The 24,670-nt window shown below is 42.4% G+C and overlaps 1 protein-coding gene across 1 annotated transcript; it reads left to right on the top strand.

The window, feature by feature from the left end:
• The first annotated feature begins 1,525 nt into the window (after window positions 1-1,525).
• On the top strand, window positions 1,526-23,150 carry TNFSF15 (TNF superfamily member 15). Its single transcript, XM_054502396.1, has 5 exons — window positions 1,526-1,551; window positions 1,889-2,130; window positions 14,279-14,321; window positions 15,371-15,418; window positions 16,889-23,150. Exons 2-5 carry the CDS (start codon window positions 1,921-1,923, stop codon window positions 17,341-17,343), a joined length of 756 nt encoding a protein of 251 aa, XP_054358371.1. The 5' UTR covers window positions 1,526-1,551; window positions 1,889-1,920; the 3' UTR covers window positions 17,344-23,150.
• The last annotated feature ends 1,520 nt before the right edge of the window (window positions 23,151-24,670 follow it).

Genomic DNA, 24,670 nt, shown 5'->3' with positions numbered 1-24,670 from the left:
AACAGTTAGGAGCAATAGTCATGGGGAAGGGTTATGACTTAGTACCTGCTCTCCCAGACCTGATGGTCTAATTGGGGAGACAGAAGGAATGGTGAAACACAGTCTAGTAGGAAGTATTCAATGATAGGGAAGAAAAGGAAGCTATAGGAACATAGAATATGATCATCTTACCCAATCTTGGAGGCAGGCGGATACAAGAATGGTTCCTACACACAATTAAGGAACAGAAGCATAGAAAAGAAAGGTTAAGTTACAATAGCAGAGATTTAGGTTAGTCTCAAAGACATTTTTTAATAGATTTGTTAAACCAAGAATGAGTAGCCATGGGACTTGAAAATCATCCTTTGCTAGAATGAGTATAGGAGCATAGTGATATGAAGGAAGAGGACTGGACACTTCCATTTTGCAACAGTACAGCTAGTCAATAGTGTATCCGGGGAACTGCAGCTTGGGAAAGTAGTAAAAGTTGAGGCTGGACACTGGGGAGGGGTGACAGTGAGCAGGGACCAAGCCATGAAAGGCCTTTCCAAGTAGCCTGGAGAGTCCAGGCTGTGATATAACCAGAAGTAACAACTGGATGGAGGCGCTAGTAAAACTGGTTTCTGCCATACATCACAGGCCATTCCTTAAACTTTCCTATTTCTAGAACCCATCTTTTCCCAGGGTCCTTTACTTTCCTCTGAGATCAACCCTTCCTGAGCTCTAAGGCCGAGTTCCAACACCACCTCTTTCTCCAGGAAGCCCCCCCAACCCCCTCACTGCAGGGTCTTACCCCCTCCTGGGTAAAGAGGGTGCAGGTATTTATGAACATGCATGATCCAGCAGTACCTACAGTGAAGTGTGATGGTGAAGAAGCCAGCAGCCAGCCTGCCTGAGTCCCGATCCTGGCTGTACCACTTGCCCTCTGTGCTTTATTTCCTTATGTGTAAAATGAGAGTGATAGCTTTATTGTCACAAAACTTATCTCAGGATTGAATAATTTTATTGATATATTTAACTTAGAGCAGTGATTCGCACAAAGTAAGCACTTAATAAATACAATCTTTTATTACATGTTGTGGCCCCCACACCCAACTGCAGGCAAAGCACATCACATGATCAATTAACTTTGGACTAATCAGGGAGTAGTGGTTAATGTTCTACCCTCACAGACAGTCACCTCGATCTGTGACCTCGTACTCTGATTAAACAATGGTCAATGCAGGCTGGAAATACACTTTCCTTTCATGGGCAGTCATGTGCTAGAGGTTACAACTCCAAGCCGTGATTTAGAACTAGGTCATCTTCCTAGCTCCTCTGTCTTCATCCTTGGATGACCTAGAACAAGTGCCTTCACCTTTTAGAACTTTGCTATTCCCATCTGTACACTGAGAATGAGTTTCTATGAGGTTCAAAATGACAGAGGGCTAGGCAGCACTTTGCAAAAGGCTGATGCAAATGTGATTTCCGTTTCCCAACCTGCAAACCACACACCTCTCATCCCTCACTTTCACTTCCAGAAGCACACTCCCCAGACTGGCACAGCTGGTAAGCCTCCAGTGCAGGGAACAGGTATATTTTAATTTACCCCACCCACTGACTTGATGAATTCTTTCTCTCCTCCTTCAGGGACTTTCCTAACTTCCTTCTGTAAACGAAGGAAGGAGCACATGAGCATACTGTATATAAATATGCTTGGGAAAGCTTTCTTCTTCTCCTTCTTCTTCTTTTTTTTTTCCTTAAACCAAACTTGGTTTCTGTTGTAGGCGGTGCATTCTCTAGCAGGGTAGGGCCACAGTGTGCTCTTGAAGAGGGGAGGGGAGAGGAAAAGGGAAGGAGGAGACTGAGTGATTAAGTCACCCACTGTTGAGAGCTGGTCTTCTATTTAATGGGGGCTCTCTCTGCCCAGGAGTCAGAGGTGCCTCCAGGAGCAGCAGAAGCATGGCCGAGGATCTGGGACTCAGCTTTGGGGAAACAGCCAGTGTGGAAATGCTGCCAGAGCACGGCAGCTGCAGGCCCAAGGCCAGGAGCAGCAGCGCACGCTGGGCTCTCACCTGCTGCCTGGTGTTGCTCCCCTTCCTTGCAGGACTCACCACATACCTGCTTGTCAGCCAGCTCCAGGCCCAGGGAGAGGCCTGTGTGCAGTTCCAGGTAAGCCACATGCCACTCTGACCTTGGGGAGGATCAGTGGACTCTCTGCAGCGAGTGGCAACTATTTCAGCTCTGGACAGAGGACAGAGTTTCTTGATGTATCACATTTCTTGTTTCTACATGCAGAGGAAATGTAGAGTGGGAGGGGTGGAGAGGTTCAATTTGGTGTTTATTCTTAATATTTCTAGGGAATGAATAGTCCCTTCTTTTACTATGGGAATAACCTTCAGCCTCATATTTTTTAAATAATTATAATCATAGTATACTGGTAATTTGGGAACATTCTTTTTATTTAAGAAAAAAACTTTTAAAATTACATAACTAACATGGTCATTGAAAAAAGTTAGAAAATACAGATAAGGAGAGGAAGAAAGTCATCATTACCCATAACTCTTATAGCTGACCACTGTTAACAATTTGGGATATATAATTCTGTACAGAATTATATAGCAGATATAAAATGGATTTTTTAATGAGACGAGATTATTCTGAGTCTGCTAATATATTATTTTATTTATATGCTAATGAATTCACAACAGCATGATGCTATAGATACACATTCCTATATGTGGATGCTATAATTTCTCTACCCACTCTTTTTCTTGGGTTTAGAACTTTTTCTTTTTTTAGGGCTTAAGAAAGAACCTCCTGCCTGATTGTCTATCTCTAAGGTCTTGCTGAGGCCTGGGAGAAGCCTAGTCAGAAAAAGAATATAAAATCTAGGGAGAACAATGGTAGGGGCTGGGATAGGTGTCAAGAAGAAAACATAATTCTTGGCTGGGAACATCAGAGACTTACCTCAAAACCTAAGGAATGTGTCTTTCCAGTAATATCCTTTTTAAAAATGTCCCTTCATAATCTATGATGGCTGATTTCGTTTCAGTTCAAAGTATTAAATTGCAAAGGGAAAAAAATGGGTTTTTAATGGGTTTAACTGGAAACCTGGCCTCTAAGCAATCCTGGCGAGTTTCAAAGCATAGACACCACAAGTAAGCCATGGAAAATCTGTAATTCTCGCTGCCCCATCAGGGTCAACAAACAGACTGTGATTCAGGCAGCAGCGTTCATGGCCAGATGCCATTGCTCATAAAATGTAGAAATATGCAGACAACCCGGAAATGCTGTTTTTGTTAAAGGTGAACCGCAGGTCATGGGAAGTCAGACTTTGACCCTTTGACCACCAAGGCGCCAGTTTCTGCTGGAAGTCAAACTGCAGCGCCCAGTTGGTGCTCTGGGACTCTGTCCCTCTTTAGCCAGAAGGAGACAGTTGTCCTTGAATGAGACACTGAGTGGCTTCCAGAAACCTGCACTGGGGTCTGAAGGAAGCCCAGAGGCATGACAGGTTCCCATGATCAAGATGATGTCTGAGAGCCCTTGGTCAGCAGAAGGCAAGGAATACATTTGTCTATCTAGAAGACCAGCAAGCAGAATGTTACAGTCCAGGGAGGATCCATGACTTGCCCAGGCAGAAGGTGAGATGGAGACATGCACTGTCACTAGACAGGAAGCTCGGTGAAGGAAGGCACAGGGTCTTTTTTACTCACTGCTACCGCCCCGCCGAATCTATCACTGTGCCTATCCAATTGCAGATGCTCAAGAAATGAATAAGGCTGACACCATCCATTCCATTATCATTAAACTCATCTTGCTGGAGAGATGTGTGGGGATGATTGCAGCTCTGGTTTGCCCAAGCTCTGTAACTTCTTAGTGTGTCAGAAGAAAAGGAGAGGGAAATGGGGGTGAGGCTGGGCTCATGTAGCAATCAGGGTCCTGAAAAGAAACAGCTGGCTCACTCAAGAAAGTGTGTTTGTAAAAGAATATTTAAAGAGTTTGAAGGGGTTTAAAGAAGGGCCTCTTTGCTGAGATGCAGACGGATTGAAGGGAACTGAAAGGGCTGGAGCATCCAGGACTAGCAACAGTGGGAAACCAGCAACGATGCCTTGGCATGAAGGGCACATAGAGGGAGAAGTGTTAGAGAAACCCAGAGAGAACTAAAGCCTAGGAGAGGGCCTGCCTGGAAGACCTAAGGGCTCTGGGGAGAAAGGCAGTCACGCCAAAACAGCAGCAAGAGCGCAGAAGGAAGGAGGGAATGCTGACTGCTCCCCCATCCCCCACCCTGCGTCCAATCCAATCCCATTGACCAGGCTCAGCAGGAAGCCAGGGCTCAAAGGTCCAGGGGCAACTGAGCCAGGAGTCAGCTTCACAGGACACAGCAGGGTCAGGAAGGGCTGAGAGAGGATCTGGAGGGACTGATGGAGAAGAAATGGCTCAGAGGAGATGGGAAAAGACTGGATTCAAGGAGGGAAAACCAGGGCACCAAGGAGAACTTGGGTAAACATACAGTGAAATGTGGCTCACTTCCAGCTATGAAAATAGGCATGTGGCTTCATTCCTTTGAGGCTTTTTCCTTTTCTTCGAAGGGGGTATTAATATCAATACTCTGACAGCACCAATAAGGCGTGTGCAGAAGGAGCATTGTGTATGTTAGAAATGTGGGGACAGCCATATGCACATGGTGGCCGTGATGTGATCATCACTCTACCCCAGCCACCAGGCAACTACAGAGAAAATTTGATGTTGGCCTCAGGAAATAGGCTATTTCAACAGAGAGGTGCTATGGAATTCCAGATGCTCTCCTGGCCCAGCCACAGAGGCAGGGGTGGTTCAGGAAACGCTTTCTGGAGGAGGGAAGGAAGGCACCTGGGCTAGATGCTGTGGCTGAGGTCCAGATCACAGACACCATTATGGATAAAAACCAGTCAGACAATCGCAGGTCATTGGAGATAACAAGGCCTTTGAAGGTCAGCTAGCCTAAAGCGCCTAGTTTTGCAGATAGGGACACTGAGGCCCAGGGGATTGAAGAGGTTTGCGCAAGCCCATACCTCTAGTCAGTGACAGAGCCACAATTTGAAACTGGACCATCTGGCCTCCTTCCCTGTGCATTCAGGCAGCCATATTTATGCTGTTCCAAGTGCCAGGTGGCCACACCATGGATCAAAGGAAGAAGGAGATCAGTAATACCATGGAGTAAACTATTACCACAACTATACCAGTTACTGAGCCTCACCCCTCTCCCAGTGAGGAACTTCACATGGCAAATCTTATGCCACCCACAGAATCACCCATCTAGAACTCCTGGCTCAGCAGAGAGTAAGGCTACCTGTATTTTTCCAAAGAGAGAATTAAGAATCAGAGCGCTAGCACAGCATGCTTATGTTACAGAAATACAATTAAAAACAAAATCTGGCTGGGCACAGTGGCTTATGCCTGTAATCCCAGCACTTTGGGAGGCCGAGGCAGGCGGATCACAAGGTCATAAGATCGAGACCACCCTGGCTAACACGGTGAAACCCTGTCTCTACTAAAAATACAAAAATTAGCTGGGCGTGGTGACACGCGCCTGTAGTCCCAGCTACTCAGGAGGCTGAATCAGGATAATCACTTGAACCTGGGAGGTGGAGGTTGCAGTGAGCTGGGATCGCGCCAGCTCACTCCAGCCTGGGTGACAGAGCAAGACTCCGTCTCAAAAACAAAAACAAAAACAAAAAAAAACAAAGTCTTCTCCCAACCCAGAAATCCTCTCCACAAAGGTAGTAGAGAAAGAAAACAGTTTTATTGTTGAATAAGCATTAAACCAGAAAGTGATGCACATCACAGGCAATCTACCAAGAGATGGCAAAGATAAATATCTCACCTTCTTATGCAGCAAATACAACCCATTGCACACAAGTTAACTGAAAAAAAAGCAAAGTGCGTTAACGGCATATATAATATGGTACATTCATTTTATGAAAATATTTACCTATATGAACATGTTTGTAAATGCATATTATATCTCAGGAAGAGCACAAAAGAAATTGGTAATTCTGCTAGCATCCTGGTAGAAAACTGGGTGGCTTGTCAGCAAGGGAAGGAGGGAGTCATTTATAAACCTAGCCTCTTTCATACAAAATGTGTATGCTACCTATACAAAAAAGTATAGAAATAATAAAACCTGTTAGGTCCTTTAGATTTCTGCAGAATATTAAGCAGATGTATCTTGGAAGAGTTTAGGGTTAAAATCCAGTTTGAATTCTGGCCTAGACACTTCTTAACCATGTTACCTAACCCTTTCGGGCCTCGGCTTCTTTATGTATAAAATGGGGATAATTAGAAATAAAGTATTTGAAGTGTCTGTCAAGGAGTGACGGATTAGTAAATGTTAACAATTATTATTATTATGACCAGGGAATTTCCCTGCTCAGGGAAATTACATCATAGAAGACAACTTCTTCACCTGCCCTGGAATTTGCCGTCGCCTGGCCAGAGAGTAGGTGTTGATGCTAGAGGGATTTTCTTGGTCCATGTTTATGAGCTGTCTCTGTGTTTCATTCCCCACCCAGGTCTTGCCTCCCAACCCCCACTAATTCCTCAATCCATTTTTTACCTGGCTGCACTTGACAGCCCTGTAGGCTGGACATTCTTTGGGCCCTACAGCATCTTCCACTGCCCTCAGATTGGGTCCACAGTCCCTACTCTGGGCCCAGGTCCCCTGAGACCAGGCCTCCATCCTCTCTGGACACAGCTCTGGCACACAGAGCCTGTGCAGGCAAAGCAGAATGCACCAAGGTGACTCAGCCTAAGCCCAGCAGTGGCACTCAGTACCTCACAACAAATCCTCAGGGATGCCATAGACCAGGGTTTAACCACTGCCCAACCTGTCCTTCCCTTTTCAGTCCTATTTCTAGCATCAACTGCACAGTCTCCCCACATTCTCCTTGGTTCCCTCCAACCTCACTTCACGCCTCCCTGAAAATCTCTACAATGCTCCTGGCTTTTATTCCTGAACCATTCTTCCCCGCTGAGGTCTCCTGGTCTCCAATCAGACCAATAGGGTCTTGTAGTGATGGCTTGGGCTTCAGAGTCATACAGACTTGAGGAAAAGCCATGGCTCCACCACATCACAGCTGCGACCTCTTAATAACTTATTATATAGCAGAAAACACACTAAATTTTTTCATATTAAAGGTCTTGAGACAAGTACATGAGATCACACCTATAAAGCATCTAGCATGGTATCTGGTAGGTAAACATGTGCAATACTTGTTTGCTATCATTACTACATGCATCATCTCAGTTAACAATGGAAATCACACAATAAGGAAACTACTATTATTATCCACATTTTAGAGATGATGAAGCTGAGGTTTGGAAAGGCTAAACAATGTGCCCAGTCACACAGTTAAAGAATGTGACACTGGGATTTAAATCCACTCTATATATTTGTCCTAATCACTATGTTGTCTGCCTTTGGGAAAAAGTCCAACCAAGTATTCACCTCCTGGGATAGGCAAGAGGATTTAACTATGAAAAGCTCCTACCCCATAGTAAGTGCTCAATAAATGCCAGTCATCTTCCTCCCCTGAGGGCACCTATCTGTACCTGGCACACAGAAGGCACTCACTAAGTGTTTTCTGGATGAAGAGAGGGTTGGAGGGGCGGGCAGTGCTAGGTATCCCTGGGCCATAGATTCACTGTCTATAAAATGAGGAGATTAATACACTTTCTATATAGCACTATGGTGAGAATTCTGCAAAATGTCCAGAAAGCTGCTGCCATAGAGTAGATGCTCAGCAGACATGATTCCCTCCCCCTCCCCACTCCACCTGGGATGAGCCCTCTTATCTCACTCAAGTTATTTCCTCTTTCGGAAGGATTATGGATCATGATAATCTCTTTCAGTGTTGTCTAGAGAAAACAAACAGATAGTTGAGATAAAAGTACTTTGTAAATTGCAGACCCCTTATCCCTCAGTGAAGATGCCCCTGCTGTTACCTCAGGAAGCACCAGCATACCTGGAAGATACTCGCTCCAAAGATCAGGTTGTGGCAAAGGGAAGGGAAACCAGAGGCAGTGAAGGCACACTGAGGAAGTGCAGAGGCAGGAAGGGCAAGCAAGCCTGGCTGTGAATCTCAGACATCCAGGCAGCTTGCAGCTGGTAACAGCAGAATCCACTCAACCACCAGGTAGAGTGAACATATCACTGAGTGCCAGGCCAGCTTGGAGAGCTCCTGCATCTGCACCCAATGGAGCATACACTGCAGACCACACACTGGCTACGAGGGGTCATCTCCCAGCCTGACCCCTCCTTGTAGCTGACAGCAGCAACAAGCTGGGGATGTGAAGTGGGTGGGGCATAAATTCCATTCCCTCAACCTATTTGCATTCTGAAAGGGCAGAAGTTCAAAAGCCTGAGGAAGCCTAGTGAATGTTTGTCCTTGGGGAAAAGCAGATGCCTCCCAGAGCTCCTAAAGCATCCAAATCTACTCCTTGTGATAAAGATATACAAGGGTGGCTTCTGTGTACAACTGAAGTTGTAAGACCAAAAAGAGGATGTGCAGAACCAACTATACAGCCTACAATCATATATTGAGCCCAAAGAAATAAGGAAAATGAACCTTATGTATTGGCCTTTCTAAGCCATCACAATAGACCTGGGAGGTAAGAATTATTGTCTGCTTTTATTGACGAGGAAACAGTTCCATTGAGGTCAAGTGACATGTCACAATCAGAGCACCAGGAAATAATGGAGCTGGGATTTCCAAATTTGCTCACCTGCACACACCAGCATCTTTGCTCTGTACTGTGCTGAATGTTGCACATAAAGCCCTATTCAGGGCACCTCGGAGGATGATGAAATGAAATGACCTCAGAATAAAACATTTCCAGGTTGGCGTTATCCTTGTGCAAGCATAAACAGGCAGAAGCAGAAGGAAGAGACAAAGAGGCAAACGTCTGCATATTTCTCCTGGAAGTGCTGAGAGGATGTTTTGGATCATAAAACATTTATGCCTTTGCAATTACAGCATTTATGACAGCAAGAGCTGAATATCTCTCCCTGTTTATGAATAGAGATAGAGAGTGACTATAGTACATGAGAGGAAAGGCTACATGGATCATTAGTTAAAATACACTTAGGGGATTTTTCTGGGGAAATGCCAGGAAATCTCAAAGATTATTTTGTTTCAGGCTTGTTCATCTATTGTACACTCAGCTAATGTTTATGAAGCTCCTAATATGTGCCAGGGTCTGTACTTGGTCTAAAGGTTCTCATCCCAAGCCCTCCATGCACTCTTTGACCTTAGACAGTTGCTTGACCTCTTTTCGTGCCGTTCTAAGCCATGAAAAGGTGATGCTCACCCCTCCTTTAAAAGTAGCTGGAGTATTAGATGAGGCAGACACATAAATGCCCAATACAGGACCTGGCACCTGGGGAGCATTCTACTAAACTTCAATCTCCTCTTTATGCTTTCTTCTGCCCAATTTAAATAATTAAACTAACTCCAAAAATACCTGTAGTAACAGACCATGGTTAGTTTGAGTCAGGGATTACCAGTCAATATACAAAAAAAAAAAAAAAATCAAATGAGAGGAAAAATTCCCTGACCTACAAGAACTAAGCAGGGTAGGGGAAGGGAAGCACCAGCTGTTTTTTGCTAGGGCTAACTTATGCTGGTGGGAGCAAGCATCCCATCTCCCTCTAAGATGCATGCTCATGGGCATACACATTTGCTTTTCTGACTCTGGCTCCAGGCTAAGCCTTGCCACTTACAACAAATCTTTCTAGAGCCACAGCTGTGCTCCACACAGAGCCTGATGAAGACCTTTAGAGGCCCTAGTACTAAATGACAAACATTTTTAATAGGAACAAAAAGTTATCTTTCCTAGATTTTTGGATTGTAAAACTCTGGCTGAAGTCACTGCATCCTCACCCCCTCTCTGACTCTGTTTGTCTGCCTCTGTCTTCCTGATGCCTCAGAATCTGTGCATTTTGCCAGTTGGATAATCTGGCAAAAGTGCCAGGCACTGACTGAGGCACTAGGAATATAGGTCCCCACCTGTAGGCAGGTTGAATTTTCAGAGCGAGAAAAGTCATAAGCACACAAATAAATAATAAAATTCAATCCTGGATCTCAGCCAGTAGTTTGAAAAGATATGTATAGAGGAATAATCTCATTATCAGACACCATGTCTATTCAATTGGAGGCTAATGTTTCCATGACCAGCACCTCTTAGGAGCCAACACCTTTTTGGTGCCCCCAGAATAACGAGAAGTGATGGAGATGAGTCAGGGCTGGAACACAGAAGACATTGCATTGGCCTGGTGTTCCCGGGAACCATCCTGAGAGCAGGCATTGGGACAGCTGTAATGCATAAACCTTTTCTCAAATAAGCTATTATTCCATCCTCTCAAATTTCTTCCTCATTCATTACTGCTTCCTATCACAATAATTTTCCTCCTGTGATAGACAGAGCTGTTATTAAGAGCAACAGCAATGGAAGGTTTAGATGTTGTTCTTGGAGAAAGAGTCTCAAATGACGTCCTTCTTGTGGACTCTTGGAATGTTGTAGTCTTCAACATCTGCCAACAGGCTTGCTCACCACCTCCAGATGTTTAGTAGCACACTGGACCATACTTGTCCATCCATATATGAAAATAAAATGTGTGCCCAAGTTACAGAAGTCCAGCAGAGCAAACAGGGAAATGTGTCCACAGCTCAGATACATGCTAATGACAATGGGATTCTGAGTCAAAAAGGAATGTTGTAAACTCTTAGCTGAGTGTCATCTTAGCCAAAGACAAGCAGGATGTTCAAAATTTCTCAGCAGATAATTAAATACATCAAAAGAGGCCAACCAGGGCAGGTATCTTTCCTACACCAGAGGACGCAATCAAGATCTCTCTGATTCTCTTTGAGAACTCCACCTTCAGTTTTCTGCCTTGCCAAAGGATCAATTCCTTCAGCTCTGTCAATATCAAGGAAGGCAATAGACTACAGAAGAAGTTCATTTCTGGGCTGCTTCTCCACTCCCTCAAGACCATCCAAGTTATTGATTCTGGATAAGTGATCACAGAAATTGGATTTAGGTTTTCAAAAACTGCTGTACTCATGACCCTGTGCCAAATGCACACAATGTATTCATTTCCCAGCAGAAAGCCTTGATGTTTTCCAACTACTCCCATGTCCTGTTGAGCCTCCTTACATGTCGTATCCATACATACGACACCACATCACAGATGCAGGGTATTGAGGTATTTGCTGTTGTGCAAGCTGTTGGCCTTGTCTGGAATAGTCATTACCTCTTTTATCACCTGGCTAATACCTGCAGGACCTGTAAGACTCTGTTCAGGAGCAATTTCTTCTGATTCTCCCATTTCTGGGCCAGCTCTCTGTGTCCCTACTCATTCAATAAAGTAACTACACTTACTCTGTTTTCTTCAGATACCTTGAATCAATTCACAGTGGTTGCCTTTCATGGCTGGGAACACAGAGGGCTTAGAGAGAAGTAAATAATGGATAGCAAGACTGGGATGTTAGGACTTTGAATGCCAAGACAAAATGAGATTGGACTGGGTCTTAAGAGCCATGAGGAGCCATTGAAAGTTTATGAGCAGTGTAGTATCTAGATAAAGTGATGCTTTAGAAAAAGCCCTCTGAAGGCAGGCCAGGAAATAAATCAAGGAAAAGGAGAAAACTGAAGTACAAAGACCCTGCCAGGGGCTGATAAAAGAATCCAGGAGAGCAGCATGCCAAGGCCTGGAATTGAAACACCATGAGAAAAGTTGCAAAATAGAAATGACAGCCCTTGGTTTTGTGGAAGAAGAAAAAAAGAAAATTTCGGGTCTGGTAATCGAGAGAAAGCAGTAATGGTGGCTTTAACAGAATTGAGAAGTGGATGGAAAGGGGCTGGACAGACTGTAAAGTCAGTTAGTCATTCAAAGACAAGATTTCTGCCCTCAAGGGGCTTCTAGTAGAGGTTAGGTAGCATGACCTGGGAGTGAAAAAAGGCTGGAGGTCCTGGCTCTAACAAAATCACTGATATCACAGACCTGCTCACAGACCTAGACTCAGCAATAACACAATTACATCCACATGACTACGCAGGCAGATGACAAGACATCCATACATATGACGCCACATCACAGACAAGTGTACAGATGCTAAAACACATCAATTTAGTCTCCCCAGTGATGGAGCTGTATTCTCTCACACTCACACAGACACACAATTCCTCATTCATGAGACAGTCCTCCCTTGGTATCCACAGGGATTGATTTCAAGACCCCCATGGATACCAAAATCTGCAGATGCTCAAGTCCTTGATATAAAATGGCATAGTATTTGCACATAACCTAGTCACATCCTCCTATATACTTTAAATCATCCGTAGATTACTTATGATAACTAATACAATGTAAATGCTATGTAAATTGTTGCTATGCTATATTGTTTGTTATTTGCATTATTTTCATGGCTGTAATTTTTTTCAAATATTTTTGATCCACGGTTGGTTGAATCTGCCAATATGGAAATCATAGAACCTGACTATACACTCACAACACACAGATTTTGAGATGTAAAATAGATCAAGTGTTCATATAATAAGAGGATCACTCTATCAGTGGAGACTGTGTAGCAACAAGAACCAAATCAGAAGATTGGGTTGAGTCGAAATCATATTAGAGAAGGCTTTTTTAATATCATAAATTTTGTTTTATTTTTATTTTTTATTGATACATAATATTTTATATATGTGTGGGGTACATGTGATATTTTGCTACATACATAAAATGTGTAATGATCAAGTCAGGGTATTTGGGGTATCCATCACTTTGAGTATTTCTCATTTCTATGTGTTGGGAACACTTCAAGTTTTCTCTTCTAGCTACTTTGTAATGTACAGTATAACATATAGTTGCTAAATGTAGTCACCATACTCTGCTATCAAACATTAGAACTTAAACTTTCTATCCAACTGTACATTTGTACCCATTGTCTAACCTCACTTCATCCCCGTCCTCTCTCACTCACACACCTAGTGTCTGTCATTCTACTCTTTACCCACATGAGACCAACTCTTTTAGCTCCCACATATCAATGAGAACATACAAAGTATGTCTTTCTGTGTCTGGTTTATTTCACTTAACATAATGACCTCCAGTTCCATCCATGTTGCTGCAAATAACATAATTTCATTTTTTATACCAAATAGTATTCCATTGTTTATATGTACCACATTTTCTTTATCCTTCCATCTATATCTTGATAGAGATATGGATCAGATTGATTCCATAACTCTACTATTGTGAATAGTCTTGCAATAAGCATGTGAGCACAAGTATCCCTTTGATATATTCATTTTTTTTCTTTTGAATATGTACCCAGTAGTGAGATTGCTAGATTGTATGGTAGTCCTATTTTCAGTTTTTTGAGAAATATCCATACTATTTTCCATAGTGGCTGTACTAATTTATATTCCCACCAACCATGTATAATAGTCCAATGCATTATATTATTTATAAGCTAAGAGCATATTCTTGCTATTAAGCTTTATGCTCAGGTATGTGAGTGGTGGTTCCTTCATTTTCCATGCATTCTTTGCACTAACTCATAGATTTTCTGACTTGCTCTTCACCTCAATGAGTAATTTAGGGCTAAGTATGTTATTATTCCCACTTTAGAAATAAAGACACCAAAGCTCAGAGAGGAAAAGTCTTGCTCAAGGTCATATTGTTAATAAATGGTGGAACAAGGATTTAAATTAAGATCTGTCTGCCTCTAAGGCAGTTACTCTTCCACCATCATGTGGTATCTGAAATAGCTCACAAACTAGGGTTGCAATTACTTAAAAAGTCTTTATGTATTGCACAGAAACAAGGAAGAATTGTTGAGGCTGATGAAAAGGAGAACACAGCCATTATTTTCTTTTCTGTATCATTTTTAAGAAGAGTCCCAATTTTTAAATTATGGTAGAGAAAAGAAAATAAAGCAAGTGCCATTATTTGTTCAAGTAACAAAAGCATAGACAAGATGCTGAGTTCCCCTAGAATAGAATGAGAGAAGCTCTCAAAAAAAGAACCTTAAAGTTGAGCTTCAGAGACAAGCCTAAGAAAGAGGAAGGTCATTGGAAGTGTCAGGGGAGGAAAGTGGAGAGCTGAGATGCAAGATTCCCATCAACAAAAATATTTTCATTCTCATTTCCCTCATCACAGAGTACCCAGGCTGGGCAGCAGAAGCTTTGTAATCATACCTGTGCTATGGGAAGCTGTAAGTGTTGGGATCAAAAGGACCACAGTTGGTCTAAACTATACTTTCTTTCCCAATAGGATCTAAAAGGACAGGAGTTTGCACCTTCACATCAGCAAGTTTGTAAGTATGCTCATCTTCAACGCCTTTCCTTGTGGGGAATAAGAACGTTTCTAGTAGTTCTGTATGTAGGAAGTTCAGAGATGAGTCTTTAAGTACAAGTTGCTAAGCTGAGGGATGCAAATCCAGAGGAGAATTGAGGCTCCACTGCAGGCACTGAGAAGGCAAAATGGCACCATGTCCAAGTGCATGGCCTGTGGAGCTGATGGCCTGAACTCAAACTCCAACTCTGGAATCTACTAGCAGTGTGACCTTTGGGCAAATAATCTCACCTGTCTCTGCCTGCATTTACTCACCTGTAAAAATAGTTATAGTAGATCCTACTCAACAGGGTTAATGTGAATTAAATCAGTTAATTCCTATAAAGGGGTTAGAACAATGTCTAGCACATCAAAAGTATGCAATTGATTTTTGCTTTTTATTATCATCAACACCACCATATTTATAACTGCAATTGGACCACGCCTAATCCAACATAATAGTTTCTGAGAACCAAAGGGAAATTCTAAGGTCTTCTCAAGAACTAATAGACAAACAGAGACCCAGAGAGGGAAAAGGATTCACCAAGGTCGTATAGCTAAAGAATAGTTCCCATCCACTCCTCATCCCATTTCTTTTGGGCCGTCTATTCAGTGAATATAGTTAAAGGGACCATGGAAGAAGGCAAAAAGCCAATTCACTCCTATGAAAGAATTTTGAGGGAAAGAGCAGTGAGATGTGCAAAGTTCATGCTAAGCACCTCCATCTATACTGTGCCCATCTTAGATGAGATGAGAAAACAGGGTCTCAGGCAGGCTAGATATACTTGCCCAAAGCCATGGAGCCAAGATTCATTTGTGTTCAAGACTCTTTCTTCTGAGTCACCCTGTCCTTGGTGGTGCTTGCTGCAGGTGCCACATTCCAATCCAAAATCCTGCAAGGAGTGGCACTGGACCAAGCTGGAGGAGATCAAGTTTTCTCTCCTATCATACGCACCGTGCAACTCACAAAGGGCCATCTTCATTTCAGTCACCCTTTGTCTCATACAAAGTACATTTCTCCTTTTGTTACAGATGCACCTCTTAGAGCAGATGGAGATAAGCCAAGGGCACACCTGACAGGTAAGCCTCCCTGCTGTGTTTTACAGGAGACCATGGGCCAGAATCCTGAGATTTCTTTCAGCACTTTACCAAAATTCATTCTAGTGGCTTAAAATGAAAACTATATTCCTTGGTAAGAGACTCCTCCCCTCAATATTCCAGTGTGTGTGTGTGTGTGTGTGTGTGTGTGTGTGTGTGTACACACACATATGTATATACACACACGCACACGTTTTCCTTATCCATTCATCTGTTGATGAACACTTAGGTTGATTCCACATTTTTGCGATTGTGAATAGTGCTGCAATAAGCATGTGAGTGCAGGTATCTCAGTGGAGGGTTTTTTGGATGTCTTCTTCCCTGGGGGGGGTTCCAAAAGCCCATGTCTCTTGGGCATTTTCTTTCAGATTCTATCGGCCCTCTCTCCTTCTCTCCTGTCTCTCTCTTTCATTCACACACTGAGTCATTCAGAAATGGCTTCTCTCCAACTCAGAGCTGCAAGTAATTCTGGATCTGGTCACAAACAAAAAGTCCCCAGAGTTGCCAATTTATCTAGTTCATCTGTGCCCTATTCAAGATGATGTAACTAAACATTTACCTTCAGGGAGGTGTTTCCAAAGAATTTTCATCGATGTATAGAAATCAAGAGAAATTCCATACTATCACCAGTTGGCCAACTTTCCAAGTCTAGTGTAGAAATCCCAGGCACCTCACACCTAGAGTTCCTATACCTCTGAGACTCCAGGGGAAAGAGCAAGACAGTGCAGAAGGATATGTTAGAACCCATTGAAAACCTAGAAGGTTAAAAAGGAAGCACACCCTCCTGACCTATAAGAAAATTTGCAATCCGCAGGGGGATATCCTTGTGGCCCAAGACATTGGTGTTATCATTTGACTAAGAGGAAATTATTTGTGGTGAGCTCTGAGTGAGGATTAGGACCAGGGAGATGCCAAGTTTCTATCACTTACCTCATGCCTGTAAGACAAGTGTTTTGTTCCAATTGATGAATGGGGATAAAACAGTTCAGCCAATCACTTGTGGGGCAAAGAATGGGAATTTGAAAGGTCTGGTGCCTGGCCTTGTCATACATAAACAAGAGAGGCATCAATGAGTTCTATCTGAGTCATTTGGGAAAGGATAATTCTGGCAGCAAGCCATTTTCCTAAACACAGAAGAATGGGGGGATTCCTTAACCTTCATTATTCTCCAGGATCATAGGTCTCAGGTAAAATTTAAAATTTTAAGGTCAGACCACTCAGTCTCAGAAAGGCAAAGTAATTTGCCCCAGGTCACTAGTCCAAGATGCTATTCTCTTTGAACAAATGTGTATGTCCAGTCACATATTCTTCATTCATTCCTCCCCAAAGCAGTTTTTAGCTGTTAGGTATATTCGATCACTTTGGTCTTTTTTGAAAATGATATGAGACCCTTTTTAAGCAAAGTCTACAGTTTCCAAATGAGCAAATTAATCCTCTCTCTTGTCTTTCCAGTTGTGAGACAAACTCCCACACAGCACTTAAAAAATCAGTTCCCAGCTCTGCACTGGGAACATGAACTAGGCCTGGCCTTCACCAAGAACCGAATGAACTATACCAACAAATTCTTGCTGATCCCAGAGTCAGGAGACTACTTCATTTACTCCCAGGTCACATTCCGTGGGATGACCTCTGAGTGCAGTGAAATCAGACAAGCAGGCCGACCAAACAAGCCAGACTCCATCACTGTGGTCATCACCAAGGTAACAGACAGCTACCCTGAGCCAACCCAGCTCCTCATGGGGACCAAGTCTGTGTGCGAAGTAGGTAGCAACTGGTTCCAGCCCATCTACCTCGGAGCCATGTTCTCCTTGCAAGAAGGGGACAAGCTAATGGTGAACGTCAGTGACATCTCTTTGGTGGATTACACAAAAGAAGATAAAACCTTCTTTGGCGCCTTCTTACTATAGGAGGAGAGCAAATATCATTATGTGAAAGTCCTCTGCCACCGAGTTCCTAATTTTCTTTGTTCAAATGTAATTATAACCAGGGGTTTTCTTGGGGCCGGGAGTAGGGGGCATTCCACAGGGACAACGGTTTAGCTATGAAATTTGGGGCCCAAAATTTCACACTTCATGTGCCTTACTGATGTGAGTACTAACTGGAAAAAGGCTGAAGAGAGCAAATATATTATTATGATGGGTTGGAGGATTGGCGAGTTTCTAAATATTAAGACACTGATCGCTAAATGAGTGGATGATCTACTCAGGTCAGGATTGAAAGAGAAATATTTCAACACCTTCCTGCTATACAATAGTCACCAGTGGTCCAGTTATTGTTCAATTTGATCATAAATTTGCTTCAATTCAGGAGCTTTGAAGGAAGTCCAGGGAAAGCTCAAGAAAACACTATAAACTTTCAGAGGCAAAATCCTTCACCAATATTTCCACATACTTTTATGCTTTGCCTAAAAAAAATGAAGAGAGTTGGTGTGTCTCATGAATGTTCTCACAGAAGGAGTTGGTTTTCATGTCATCTACAGCATATGAGAAAAGCTACCTTTCTTTTGATTATGTACACAGATATCTAAATAAGCAAGTATGAGTTTCACATGTATATCAAAAATACAACAGTTGCTTGTGTTCAGCAGAGTTTTGTTGCCCACCTATTACGTGCTGGGTGCTACCTTAACCCAGAAGACACTATGAAAAACAAGACAGACTTCACTCAAAACTTATATGAACACCACTAGATGCTTCCTGATCAAACATCAGTCAACATACTCTAAAGAATAACTCCAAGTCTTGGCTAGGCATGGTGGCTCACACCTGTAATCCCAACACTTTGGGAGGCCGAGGCAGATGGATCATCTAAGGCCGGGAGTTCGAGACCAGCCTGACCAACATGGAGAAACCCAATCTCTACTAAAAATACAAAATTAGCTGGGCGTGGTAGCTCATGCCTGTAATCCTGGCTACTCAGGAGGCCGAGGCAGGAGAATTGCTTGAACTGGGGAGGCAGAGGTTGTGGTGAGCCCAGATCGTGCCATTGCACTCCAGCCTGGGTAACAAAAGCAAAACTCTGTCCAAAAATAAAATAAAATAATAACTCCAAGTCCTTAAAAAATATCATCTGAAACTGTTACATCAGATTTCTGGCACTCTCCTGACTGTGGAAGATAGCCAGCTGCCTGGAAGATAGCCAGCTGATTAGTTTCCTGAAGAAACCTGAAGACAGATACCTAGTTAACTAGATCAACTATACTGCCAACTTGTTTGATGCTGGGAGACAATGGACTTACTCCTTGGGGGAAGGGAAAAAAGAAGTCAATCACCAAATCTGAAGAAGTTAACCTAGATCTTTGAGGTTTGATTTGCAACTTTATATGCAGAGTATTATGTGAGTATTTTCCCTTAAAATATTCAAAGGGATTTACATATGGGATTAGCTAATGAGCCTAGCCAAGACCTTCACTGGAGGAGAGGCTGGACATTGCAGAGGTCCCTTCTGTGCTTCAGTGGGTTCATATCCTCTAGTCTGTATGATTTTCCTACGCTAATACGTCTAGGGCAGGAGAGGCAGCTCTGTTCTCTTAGCCTTTGTTGACTTTGCAAAGCAGGAATCTGCCCATTTGTTTCCAAGGAGCAAATGAGCTCATGAGAATGAAAGATGTTAACTTCATGCATTCTGTGCCATCTGAGCATTTTGGTATGATATGACTGGTGACCCTTGGCCCCTATTATAAATTCTTCCTATCCTGGGAGACCTCACGGATGAGTCTGAGAGCAAATTTGGCACCAAAATCACTCTCACTCTGGTTTCCAGTAGACTATAGAGGCAGAGAGGCATTTGAGAGGCTCCTGAGCTAAGTGTCCAGTGTAGCAGGAGCACTTCATTAATATTTCTTGAGTTATAATTAAATAAAAATTAATTTCTGATTTCTCAGTTTGGAGGTTAAGGCTCTAAATATATTTTCTAACCTCTGCTAGGCTAACTTAAACCAGGCCTTTTTCTTGCCTTCCATTTCTCAAAACAGTCAGCACAGACTCAGTGGGAGCACAGAGGAGTGTGGTCACCTCCACCTGGCTCACCAGAGTCTTCATAGAGGAAGTGAAGCCTGGAAGAAACTGGGCGGGCCCCAGACGACCACAGGGAAAGGGCATCTCAGATGGAGGAATTACCCTTGACTTAAAGCAGAAAAGAAAGATTTCTCAGTAACTCCAAAACTTGCTTGATAAGAGAATATTCCCTCAACCAATTCCTAGGACAATATTTATTGGTAGATCAAGAATATTTCCTCAATAACTCTAGTCTAGCTCTATGATCAGAACTAACACCCATTAAAAACATAAAATGTTCTTTCTGAACCGGTCTTCATGGTGCATGAGAGCACAAAGCAGCTTTGATATGCAGGAGGAGATTTGCACAGAAGAGTGGCCTGCTCAAACCTGCCCACCAGGTGATTTGGTGGATCTGGAAATTTATCCCATTACAGGAATTTCCTAATATTCGAAGACGCTTGAGGCTTTGGGAAATTCTCTGCTGTGCATTTATTTGGCTCCTGTCATAAGCTTTTTCTTTAAAGAATGTATCATAGCTCAAGTCTTCACTGCTGATTTTGTTAAATTCTGTACCGTACAGTATATTTTTTACAGAAAGGCACAGTCAGACATTCCTAATAGGGCTCATGTCAGAACTTCTGTTTCCAAGGCATTATTATCTCCATAGCAAAAATTAGTGCACTGTTTTCAAAAGTGAGGTGGGAAAATGCTTTTAAGATCATGTGATGTTCCCCTAAAAGGGGTTAATGTGGTGTATTCAGGGTTTGGGAGGAAGGAAAAAGCATGCTTTAGAAAATAGTAAATTTAGGGAGAAAATGCTTTGCTGGTTAAATGTCACTCAAAAGGCTGAATTCAAATCAATTCCACAAACATTTACTGTGTACCTACTGCCCCTGGGGACACAGAGATAAATTATTTAGTCTCAGACACACTCATTCTAACTTCCAAGCACCTCTACTGTCTGCAGATTCTTTAATTTATTTTGGTTGTATTAGCTAATTAATTCGTTAACTTTAGGCACATGGATCTATTCTCATTATGAAAATGGATGCCATTTGTTGAAGGCTGATGACTAACAAAATGATTTGTGTTTACTCGAAGTGGTTTTTTAAAAATAGCTACTCAAGGATAGTTTTCCATAAATCAAGAAGGTAAAAAAGTTCCCATTTTTTATTGTAGAATCCATTATTTAAGCTACATGTAGAGAAAGGTTATTATTTGCTGTATTCAAGTTTGGTCATCAACACCCTTAAAAATATTAGAACTTTATGGATGACCCAGAAATGCTTTGAAAACCTGTGTTCCTCAGCAAATACAGAGACCATGATCAAAATGCACATAATCACTAACATTTTGATGCTAGCATGGTTTCAGTCTATTTGGCAGAACAGAATTGCTTATGCTACTAAAATTTCTTTTTTTTTTTTTTTTTTTTTTTTGAGACGGAGTCTTGCTCTGTCACCCAGGCTGGAGTGCAGTGGCGCGATCTCAGCTCACTGCAACCTCTGCCTCCCAGGTTCATGCCATTCTCCTGCCTCAGCCTCCCGAGTAGCTGGGACTACAGGCTCCCACCACCATGTCCGGCTAATTTTTTGTATTTTTAGTAGAGACGGGGTTTCACCGTGTTAGCCAGGATGGTCTCGATCTCCTGACCTCGTGATCTGCCCGCCTCAGCCTCCCAAAGTGCTGGGATTACAGGCATGAGCCACCGTGCCCTGCCTCTGATTTTTTTTTTACTAAGGTACGGTAAGAAAAGGGAAAAGTGTACCTTTTCACTTCCTGAAATATGTCAGTTTGAATCAATAATAGAGCACACTAGAACTCTTGGCTCCATTTCAATCTAAACTATTCAGTTCTCATCACCCCAGAGGAAATTCCGCCTCTGTGCTGGTCAGTAATCCCCCTGGATTATAAAAGTTTAACTAACTCACTGTGCACAAGGCATGGCCATTGCCAACATTCTCTTGCAAGGTATTTTCCCAAGCCCTTACCCAATTCTGTTTCCATGATTATGACATTGGGGATTAATTCTGCAGGACAGAACTGTTTACATTCTGTACCTTAAAAACACATGCAAACAACTCTTGCCTTAAGATGTCTGGCTGTCCTATGGCCCAGAGTCCTAGGAGTGTTTTGATATTTGTAGCAGAATTTTCAAGTGTACATCATTATCCTGGATATTAACATTTTTGCATCATATTGGCAGCTGGACCTACAGAGAATTTAGTAGACTGTTAGCCTAATAACCCTTGAATCCTTTTGCACCAGTGGTGAGAGAATGTGGATCAGAGCCATCACATCCATGCCCCGTCACCCTCTAACAACCACATTTACAACTTCCCCAGCTCTGAGACACACTTGCCTCCACCCCTTCCATCACCCCATTTTGAGATGAAAATACCATACCAGCCTGGATGGAAGAAGTTACTTGCCCAGGGCCACATAATGAGTTAAGGGCTGATCTAGAGCTAGGAAGCTGTCTTCCTGAACCGTAATCCTGGACTCTTCTAACCTCTCTACTCTTAGCAAATAGAGTTCATTTTAGTGATTCGAAGGAAGATGGGAGAAGTATTTTCAAACACCTGTAGGACAACATGGAAGTGGGAGGAGACTTCTTCTGTAGCTCCCCAGAGAACAGAGCTAGAGCTACAGAGTTGCAGTTACAAGGTTGCCCTCTCTGGCTTGATCCCCAAAGGGACTTTCTACTCCAAAATAGAATTTTTCTAGGAAGCTATTTCTCAGTCCCTGGAGATACTCAAACAAAGGGCTTGTCACAAAGGTTTTTGTAGAAGCTATTCTTCACAGAGGTTGGGGGAGACATTAAGCCAAAGGATCTCTGAGGTCTTTTTCAAATCTATGATTATGTGGCCTTTTGTTCATTGACTTCCATGTGTTCCAGTTGATCATCACAAACCTGGCAGGCCTTCTCAAGAGTTCAGTAATTAGCTGTCATTTCCCATTTGTCCAGAGAGTGTCCAACACAAAGTACCCCTAAGATTTTGGCCAATAGAGAAATGTCATGGAATTTTAGAAATGACAGTATCTGCGAAGTTTATTCCAAGTTATATCATTTCAAGGATGAAGAAACCCAGGCTCAGAGGGAGCCATCACATCCACACCCTGTCACCCTTCGTGGCCAGTGCCAGACAGTAGCTAGTTGGATGCTAAAAGTAGAATTTAGATCTCTTAACAATAAGCCCAGCAGTCTTTCAACTTCATTCATAAATCATTTTTGTTTTGAGCATCTGTCACATGGCAGCACTTACCTGGATACTGGAGAGCTGAGAAGGAACGTGACAGGCAAGTCCTACTCTCACAGTGTATACATTCAGGAGGAACAAGACACACAGTGCCAAGTAAATAAAGTAGCTGAACTTCATCAAATGATTTTATTCTTAAAGTCATTAAAGCATATAATGTTCCCCTTTTTTTGTGTCAGGGGTGTACAGATTGAACAAGTGTAGGTGTTTATGTGGTTTTAGTGACAAACCCCATGTGCTTTCATTGATTTTATGTTTTATGTTAAAACATCAACCGCAAGGTAAAATGCATATTGTATGTTGTTGGATACGTACTTAACTGGTATGCATCCCATGTCTTTGGGTACTAGTGTATGAATTCTAATCTCTGTAAATGAAATGTTGTATGTGTTAATATATTTAATAGATGTAACTTAATAAACTGGCATTGAAGACTTAAGAATTTTCACACTGTCAGTTCTTTTGTTAATGTGTTCCTTTGTTTTTCTTTCTAGATTAAGTCTAAGGGTAACCTCTTGGGATTTTTTTTTTTAAAAAAAATGCATCTAATTCTCCATGTACTTGGCTGCAAAATGGCAACTGGCTTTCATAGTTATAATAAACCTTAAAACAAACTTAACTTTAAGGATATTACAAACCTTAACTTTATAAAGTTAAAACTTTAAGATTATAATAAAACTTAAACTGAACCACAGATGGTGTCATTCTGGTCAGATGAGGGAAAAGGAGGGAAGGAGAGAATCTACAGGGTTCCTTTTATGAATTAGAAGACTTTGTAGTTGAGTAGCTTAATCTCACATTGAACAACCCTGAAAAAGAAAGAGAGGCCATAAAGACCCATGCCAGTATATGGAGGAGCCCGAATTTGGATCCAGGTCACTCTCTGACACTACACCGTCTGCCTTGCGTCAAAACAGCAATCCACAGGAATCAAAAGGGTTCAACACATCCATCACTTTCTGTTTTCCAGCACAGTAGCTGGGGTCCCTGTTGGTGCTCAGTCAATAATATTAGATTGAACCATATTAAATTGCCATTTCTGAAGGTCAAAAGGGGTCACATGCCAGAAATTTCATTTGTTTCCACCTGATAGTTGTATGTAGAATCAAACTTCAAGGGAGAGGGGGTAAGGCTTTCCTCTAAAACATCAGACTCAAAAATTTCCCTCCCAGTGGGGAATCAGAATGTATGTATTGATGGCCTTCTGAAATTCAGTTCTCACTCTATTCCTGGGGGTGATAAGAACAAAATATTTTTACACTTGGGGAGAGAAGTGAATTATTTGCCCTGAATTTATTAAAAACCAAGTATCTGCAAAAGTCATAGTGCCAGTTCTCTAGAGGAAAAATATTGATAGTCATTTAATCTAGGTCACCAAAGACAACTTTTTCAACTAATTCTCAAATGGACCCTCCATGCCTAAGAACTTCGGAGCAAAGAGAAAAACTATCCATTGGTCTCTCCTGATGTTTGTCCAGTTGTCCACAGGGGATATCTAGTGTCCAACCAGACCCCAGCTAACATTCTGTTAGGACGCACACGGGTGGCATCTGTTCCGATTTGTTAGATGTGATTCTGATTAATGGATGCTCATACCACACTGGTTGTTAGACGTTCTGACTACCATTCCTGTTTACATTGCTTCCACTCCCCCTCCACAACATGCACACATCATCATCATCTTCATCATAAGCCGTAATAAGAACGCCCAAGATGGAATTGAAGAAGATGCAATGGATCAGGAGTCCGCTGTCCTGGGCTCCAGGCCCGGGTCTGCCAAACTGGCAAATTCTAAGGCCTTGAACAACCATTTCAACAGGTCTCAGTTTCCTTCTCTGAGAATCTGGAGGAGAAGTGGACGAACTGAGCTAAATTCCCTTCCATTTGCAGGTCTCAATAATTCTGTGCTTGTAGCGTTTGAGTTTCAAATAAGCTCCCTTTTTTCAGGTATGTGGTAGAAGACAAGAGGGTTTCTC

Source organism: Pongo pygmaeus, chromosome 13 (genome assembly GCF_028885625.2).
Source record: "Pongo pygmaeus isolate AG05252 chromosome 13, NHGRI_mPonPyg2-v2.0_pri, whole genome shotgun sequence".
NCBI lineage: Eukaryota > Metazoa > Chordata > Mammalia > Primates > Hominidae > Pongo > Pongo pygmaeus.
Note: the sequence above shows the minus strand (reverse complement) of the source record. Positions and strands in the feature narration are given on the sequence as shown.

Coding starts and splice junctions, on each gene's coding strand:
- TNFSF15 (XM_054502396.1), top strand. CDS start 1,921: ATGGCCGAGGATCTGGGACTCAGCTTTGGGGAAACAGCCAGTGTGGAA. Junction 14,322..15,370: donor ACCTTCACATCAGCAAGTTT/GTAAGTATGCTC, acceptor CTTTTGTTACAG/ATGCACCTCTTAGAGCAGAT. Junction 15,419..16,888: donor GCCAAGGGCACACCTGACAG/GTAAGCCTCCCT, acceptor TTGTCTTTCCAG/TTGTGAGACAAACTCCCACA.